This window comes from Entamoeba nuttalli (assembly GCF_000257125.1).
Source record: "Entamoeba nuttalli P19 unplaced genomic scaffold asmbl_3929, whole genome shotgun sequence".
NCBI lineage: Eukaryota > Evosea > Mastigamoebida > Endamoebidae > Entamoeba > Entamoeba nuttalli.
The window spans coordinates 1-8,047 of record NW_008576431.1 but is presented as its reverse complement, the minus strand read 5'-3'; the positions used below and the strand labels follow the sequence as shown (position 1 = coordinate 8,047).

Sequence of the window (8,047 nt, the reverse complement as noted above, 5' to 3'; positions counted from 1 at the left end):
ATTTCTATTAATACTTAATTAATTGATTATGATTTTTATTTATGACTCAAAAATTAACAAAAAATAAATAAATAAGAAGATAAATTATGCTTCTCCATAGTCTGAATTTTCAACTCCATCATCAGGACTAACAATAAATCCCATTTTAGTAAGTGCTTCAATTAAACCACTAAGTGTTTGAGCCGTAATTTTTTTATTATCAATAGTGATTTGGTATCTAGCTTGTACAAATGCATAAGAAAGTCTTTCGATTCGATGGTGTTTTGGTGAACCATTGACATTTCTTGTGAGAGTGAATGGATTTTTTTTAGCGTCTGTAAATGACATTCTTATAAGATATGTTCCATCAACTTTTCCAGAAAGTTTACCTTCAGCGACTTTTTTATCAATAAGTCCACTGAAATAAGAAGCAGAAACAATGTCTCTCATTTCATCAATAATTTTTGGATCATTAAAGAATTCACCAAACCAACAAACAATAGTATCAAAATCAACTGCAGTAACAATTCCATTAGCTGGGAAGAGAGGTATTAATTCTTCTTTAATTTCATTCTTAACATTCTCATCACAGTCACTTAAAACAGTTTCATCTAAAGCAAACATAACATCATCATATGATACTTCAAACAATGGAACATCTCCATCAGAAAACCTATCTGACCAAAATTCAATAGCATCTACTGAAGTCATAGTTGATTCGACAACTATTTGGTCAAAAGCGGCAAGAACAGTTTCCATCAATGGTCTATTTTTTGGTTCATAGTTAAGACATCTACCAAGAATGACTCTATGAGTTTGACTGAATGATTGAGGAATAGTAACTTTGACTTTCTTTTGAATAGCATCAAAAATAGATTTATCATCTGACGTATCATAATCTCCATAAAAAGAATTATTTTCAAGCATAAATTCTATTGTAATAAGAGCAAATGAATATACATCTGAAGCAGCATTTGGAAAAGTTCCATTTAACCAAACTTCAGGTGCTTGATAAGCATTATTACCTTTTTGAGAACATACATAATAACCATTTGTTTTAACAGGTGTTCTTAAATTAGAATAGAAATAATCCGAGATTTTGACTTTACCTGAGTCATCAAAAAGAATATTTGTTAACTTCAAATTTCCATGAGGAATTTTTGCAAGAGAATGAATAAAAGCAAGTCCAACTGCTATATCTCTAAGAATTTTAAATTTATTTAATCTACTAACTTTTTGAAGTGCTTTTGGACATTTAGTTGGTTCATAAATAACATTATATAAATTACATTTCATAGATTCCATTATAACACCAGTTATTCCTTTTTCTGCTATTATACCCATTATCAAAAGGACATTTGGATGGAATATTTTTTTTAATGTCTCTGTTTCTTCTTTAAAAGACTTTTGACTTGAGTCAGCCTTTGAGAAAAATTTAACAACTGCCTTAGTCTTTTTAAATAAACATCGATACACATCTCCATGTGGTCCATTTTTAGAAATGATATCTCCTTTTTGAATATCTGTTGAAGAAACAAGAATATCACCAACTTCTTTTGGTTGTTTGTTACTTCCTAATAACCGTTTAAACATTTTATTTAATTGATTTTAGAGATTTTATCCTTTTTATATCAAGATTTCCTAATTCTTACTTCATAATGAAATTCTTTATTACCCCTAATTTTTCGGGTTTTTATTCTTATCTAAATTTATTCTTCTTTTTAATTTACATGACAAGAATTTAAATGATATTGTTTAGTAAACATATAAAAATATGGTTATTTATTTCGTTATATATGACAAAAAAATAATTGAGTTATTTAAAAATAAAAAATAAAAAAGGAAAGAAACTTTTAAGCCTTATTTAATGGATAAAATACCTAATAGTTTGATTTTATATCTAATTTGATATTGACGTTATTTAGTACTTATTAGTCATTAGTTATTTGTCCTATTTCTTCAATATTAAAAATACCAAATACAGATGGTTCAATTATAACTCCTGTTTTATTAGATACTAGTCATGACAATCAATTTAAAAATACATTAGCAGAAGTTTTACGTGCAGCAACATCAAAAACACAACTTCAAAATCTGTTTCTTATGAAAGAAGTAAAATTATTTATTGATAATGTTTGTAATGTAGAATTTATTCAAAACTTAAATGATTTATATTCAGAGTCTGGATTTACAACATTACCATTTGATAGTAGTTTTTTTATTGGTTTATTGGATTTAGGAGGAAAAGAATTATTAAAGAAGTTAATATTAAATTGTTTTTATCATTTTAACTCAATATTCTCTTCTTTTCATAATGAAATTATTCAGTCACTTCCTTTAATTATTTCTAAAGGTTATTTTGATTTTCTTATTGATATTACTATTATGCAACCAGAAAAAATGGTTGATTCTGCTATTAATCAAATAATAACAACTTCTGACAAGTTTGGACAAGACCAATATACTAAGGTTGCTTGTGTTTTATCTAAAGTTAATTACCCAGCTGGTGTTTGTTCCTACTTTAAACAATCTGACCCTTTTCTATTATCAAATATTAGCATTATCACTCAATTATTACCAATTAGACAACACCAAACAATGTCTTTTGTTAAAATATTTCTTCGACACTTTTTAAACAAAGCAACACTATCACCTGAAATCTTTCAATCATCTGCTCACCAAGATTTTTTTATTAAAATTATTAATAGCCAATACCATTTTAAGGCTTTTTGTTTTTTACATTCACTAATACAACAACAGCCGTTATTAAGAAAAACATCTCCTTTTGATGAATTTTTTAAATTGATTTTCTTACAATATCCACCTAGAATTGTTCAATCATTAAAAAGACACTTTGCGGATCTATGTAAAGAGCCATTAGAAGAGGGTGTTTCTTTTATTGATTTAAACACTTCTTCTAAACCAACAATTCGATGTTTTAAATGTTTGGAATGTTTTACATCTATTTCTTCAGTTATCCGACATTGGAAAGTATGTCAAAATCCAACATTTGATGGGATTAGAATACAGCCAACAAGTGTTTTTGAAGATAAATGGAATATAGTTAAAAGCATATTCTTTAATTCTAAAGTTATTAAAGACTTATTTGTAAAAGAACAAAATTCAACTAATGAATTAGAACTTATGAATAAATGGGTTTCATTATGTGATTTACAGAAAGTGTTAGTAAAGGACAAATTTGTTAAAAGTGATTGGGAGAAATCAGATGTTTGTACATTCCATCGAGAACATATGACAATGCCATGTGATGATTTTAATATATTTGAACGATTAAATGAAAAAGAAAAACATAACACTTATGTAAAAGATGTATATAATGATGTTAATGATGAAGACAATAGTATTGAAGAAATATCTGTTGATGATATTCCAGTATTTTTACAAGGATGTGTTATGAAAAAAAAAGGAGGTGATGCTCTTGAGATGTTTGTAACAAATGAGATTGAAGAAGATCAACAAGCAATTGAAGATGCTATAACACGTGAAGAAGATGAAGTTACTTTTCAAATACAAATGGCTAGGGATAGAGAAATGCGTGGTGATACACAACCGATTCAGAATACAAATAAGAATCAATGTAATGACAAATCTATGGAAATTGAGAGTATTGAAATAGGAGATGATACAACAAATGATAACCCTTCATCAATGGACCCTGTTTCAATACATCCAAAAAAGACTACATTTACAATGAGTGAAATATCAATAGATGATGTTCCGTCTGAGTCTAATAGATAAACTAATTTATTAAAAAAATGGATTGATTAAAAATAATAAAAGAAATAAATAAATATAATATCATTTAAATTAACAAAATTAAATAACAAAAAAAAAAAGAAGGAAAGATAATGAATTTAAAATATAAATTTTTGAGGAATTTTCATTTTTGAATAACATTTAGAACAAAACGTATGGTTTTGATATAGAACAAAATCATTAAATATATGTTCATTACATAAATAACAAACAGAACGTTGATTAATCATAATATACCTAGTTGGCTCTTTTATACTATCTGCCACAATCGTTGAGTATTGAAATTGAAGAGCGAGGTAAGTATTTGCCAATTCTCTAATACGTTTTAAAATAAAAGGAAGATAAATTTGTTTATCTATTTTATATTCGATACATTGTTCTAATACATGATTGATATCTAAATGTTCAATTAATGTTTCTATTACAACTGGTAATACTTCTAAATTTTTTGAAATGGAATAATCAAATAAAACTTTTGAATGTATTGGATGTTTTTGACAATAATGTAATACTGTTGAAATACCTCCCATTTTCATCAATTCATCAATTAAATCAGCAACTTGATTCATTCTTTCATAAACAACTATTAATTCTTTCTGCATATGATATTTTTGAAGAGAGTTAATGATTGTTTTCATTTCAACTGCTTTTGAATTTTGAAGAAGAAGTTGAAGAGTTTGACTCATTTCATCTTGAAACTCTTTTCGATAATTTGAATTATTAATTACTTCTATTGAGCCATTAATAAAAATAGAAATACATTCTTTACATTCCCCAATAAATTTATTAGATAAACCTGTTTTAATAATATATAATTTTGCATGTAATAAATTAATATAATCAAGTAATTCTTGATGATTTCTTTCATTTAATTTTTTTAAAAAGATTTGAGTAAATTGTTCTTTAATTAATCGTTCTTCAAATGACTTACATCTTTCTAAAAGAATACTTGGAAATTCCCCTTTAAAGTAAAGACATTCATTAAACACTTCAGGAATTAACCAATTTAATACAATTTTTAATAATCTTAATTCAACTCTATTACTACAGTCTAATAATTGAATAATATTTAATACATCTTCAATTCCATAGTCAAATACTCGTTGGTCATTTCCCATTGCTAATTTATTCCATATTCTAAGTGCAGAAATATAATCCTTTTTCATTACATTTAATTTTGAAAGAACTCTTATGTCATTTCCATTTTTTACAAATTTAAGAACATTGTCTACATCAATAAACCATCCTCTTCTTTCATCCCTTTCTATTTCTTCAACAACATCATTTCTTTCAGCAACAATCATTGCTTTAATTCTTTGAGTTTCTAATTCTTTATCATATTTTGTAATCTTCTGAACTCTTTGAAGAAATTCACTTAATTGACTATAAACTAATTTACGTTCTTTAATTCTTTTAGACTCTTCTATCTTATTTTCTATTAATTTCCAATCTACAGGAGAGTATTGCTTAAATTTGTCATTTGGTTCTATTAAGTTATCAAATATAGCAATTACTGTTCTCACATCCCAACTTACTTTTGACTCAGTTTTAATGATTGAACATTTTATAAATTGTTCAAATGCTTCATTATATCTATAATTTTCAAGTAATACTCCCCCATAAACAACTCTTACTAATAATAAATCTTCATCACTTAATACTGGTAATGCTGCTTGCATTTCATTAGTATAACTATCTAATAATTGACTAATAACATTATATTGTTCTACTTTAATATATTCATTAATAAATTGAATTAAGTCTATTGCTTTTAATAATTGAATTGGTCCATTTGTTTGTTTTAAACAAACAACAACATCTCTTTCATTTTGATTAACAATACTACTTTTAATACGAATAGTATCATCTAATTGTCCCGTAAAGAAATTGTAAATTCTAATACAATCAGGATAGAAACATAATACAAATGGAAATATAACAACAATATTAAATAATGAACTTAACATAGTTGGAAATACTTCTTTTACTTTTTCAACAGGTGTTCCTTTCTTTTCTATAATTTGTAATGATTCTGCATTTCCAATTAATACATATTCTCCAACAGCACGAACAAATGGTCTCATTTTACCTTCTCCTCTTCTTACTCTTAATACACCAACTTTTCTATCAGATAGTCTTACAAACTTTATAAGATCTCCTTGAATATAATACAATCTATCACCAACCCATTCAATTGTTTGAGGAACCATATCAAAAACAATTCCATTCATTTTTCTTTCAAAGCCATTTTCTATTGAATATTCAATAAATGTTAATGTCCTTTGTGTTGAATATATTCCAAATTTATCAACTCTACTCTTAATTACACTTTTATCTTTTAAAATAACTGCACAATCACTTCCAATAATATCCATCCCACTTACTTTTAATTTTTCTAATGTTGTTGTTAATGCTCCAATTCTTAGTGTTGTTACAAATAATAATAATCCATTCCTTGGAAATGCTTGAATACAAGTAATAGGTTGTTTAGAAACTCTAACACCTTTCATTATCATATATTTATTTTCAATATATTCTGCTTTATATATTGTTCCATCTTCTCCTCCAATAAACAGTTGGTTATCAATAAAACAAATTGAACGAATTTGTGTTGGTACTGTGTTAAGAATAATACTACTAAGATAAGGTGTAGTTTTATTTCCATTTCTTCTATTAGTTGACATAAATTATAAAATCTAATATTTCTTCTTTTTAAGTTTTTTTATAAATATGAAAATTTTATTTTAAAAAACACAAATCTATAACAAAAATTTTATTAATAATTTTTATTATTAATCATACAATTCAGGATGGAAACAAAGCATATGAGTATCAAGATCAACTTGATTGGAAAAATGATTCATACACATAGGACATTCAAAACATCCTTCTTGTGACGTCTCTAGTCCAAAATTTTCAATGGTTTCTTGTTCACGTTGAATATTACGTGGTGCAAATGCACAATCATTTTCTTTATGATGCTGCATTTGTTTTAATGAAACTTTTGCTCCACACAAATCACATTCTTCTATTGTATTCCCACAATAGTTTTTATGTTGTTGAATTTGGTTAGCAGGAAACATTAATGAACAATATTCACATTTTATTAATCTTTTAGGACAAACGTTGTTCATATGTTCTTTTAAATATTGTCTTTCAACTTCTTCACCACATTGAATACATTTAACTTGTACATGAAGATCTAAATGTTTTTGTGATTCTTCTGAGTTAATAAGCAATTTTTTTCCACAGAATGGACATATCTTATACATTTTACGACATCTTAATTCATGAATCTTAAAATTGACTTTTTTGATATGACCATTACAATATGGACAAAGTTCAGTATCCGTATAATCATTTGGTTCCATATCTCTTGATCTTCCAAGCCTACTTCCTTCTCCTTCAAATGGTTTAAAATCAGAACTATCAGTCAGATGTTGCTCAACTGGTTGTTGAATAACAGGAGTAAATTTAAAATCAATGTCTTCATCTTCTTCACTTTTCTCTTCTTCAATTGGTTGTGGTTTCTTATACTTAGGTGAAATTTCTAGGTTCTCTTCAAACTCAACAATAAGCTCTGTTTCCCTGATATAAATTGAAGAAAATGGTTGAACGTCTGATATTAATACACTAACATCAGTAGCAATATTCATTCCATCAATAATTGTATTCATCTGAAATGTTATAGTTGTATTTAGTGTTAATGTCATGTAATTTCTCAATATAGATTCAAGCGTTTTCTTTGGATCCTCAATGTTATAAAACGTACTTTGCAATGGCTTAAAAGTAACTGATTTTCCTTTGGGAATAAGTACTTTAAAAATAGTAGCAACATCACCTGGCTGAATATGAAGATAGTCTAAAATCCATTGTGGAAAATAAGTGAAATCTGGAGAAGAAAATGATTCAACCCCACAAACTATTCGTTTCTTAAACTTTGGACTTTTATTACTCACTTCAAATAGTATTGGCGCTTGAAAGTCTGGGTTTTGTTTTGTTAATTCATCCAATACATAAGCAGGAAATACTACCTTATCAGTAGGTTGTGGTGGTTGAGGAGTTTGCATGTACATAAATGGATAGCAAGTAACTTCAATTGGTCGATACAATGAGATATTTTCTCTTCTTGTCATGACTTATCTAATTCTTTTCAAGTTTTCATTTTAAATATTTATAAATATTTTTTGAGGTTTTTTTTTTTTTTGAACTTTTGTTTATTTTTTATCATTTATTTTTGACAAATATAACAAAAAGAAATTATATAAATCCAAAATACTTATCAACTAAT

At 26.6% G+C, this 8,047-nt stretch overlaps 4 protein-coding genes across 4 annotated transcripts; 1 reads left to right on the top strand and 3 right to left on the bottom strand.

The window, feature by feature from the left end:
• Window positions 1–84: 84 nt before the first annotated feature.
• ENU1_086830 (SH2-protein kinase domain containing protein) lies at window positions 85–1,572 on the bottom strand (the record flags this gene model as incomplete). Its single annotated transcript, XM_008858895.1, has 1 exon — window positions 85–1,572. One exon carries the CDS (start codon window positions 1,570–1,572, stop codon window positions 85–87), a length of 1,488 nt encoding a protein of 495 aa, XP_008857117.1.
• A 510-nt stretch (window positions 1,573–2,082) lies between these two features.
• On the top strand, window positions 2,083–3,738 carry ENU1_086820 (hypothetical protein; the record flags this gene model as incomplete). Its single annotated transcript, XM_008858894.1, has 1 exon — window positions 2,083–3,738. One exon carries the CDS (start codon window positions 2,083–2,085, stop codon window positions 3,736–3,738), a length of 1,656 nt encoding a protein of 551 aa, XP_008857116.1.
• Window positions 3,739–3,854: 116 nt separating this feature from the next.
• Window positions 3,855–6,440, bottom strand: ENU1_086810 (hypothetical protein; the record flags this gene model as incomplete). The annotated part of the gene is made up of 1 exon (XM_008858893.1): window positions 3,855–6,440. One exon carries the CDS (start codon window positions 6,438–6,440, stop codon window positions 3,855–3,857), a length of 2,586 nt encoding a protein of 861 aa, XP_008857115.1.
• A 108-nt stretch (window positions 6,441–6,548) lies between these two features.
• ENU1_086800 (ubiquitin fusion degradation protein, putative) lies at window positions 6,549–7,892 on the bottom strand (the record flags this gene model as incomplete). Its single annotated transcript, XM_008858892.1, has 1 exon — window positions 6,549–7,892. The coding sequence occupies one exon, from the start codon at window positions 7,890–7,892 to the stop codon at window positions 6,549–6,551; it is 1,344 nt and encodes a 447-aa protein (XP_008857114.1).
• Between the last annotated feature and the right edge of the window lie 155 nt (window positions 7,893–8,047).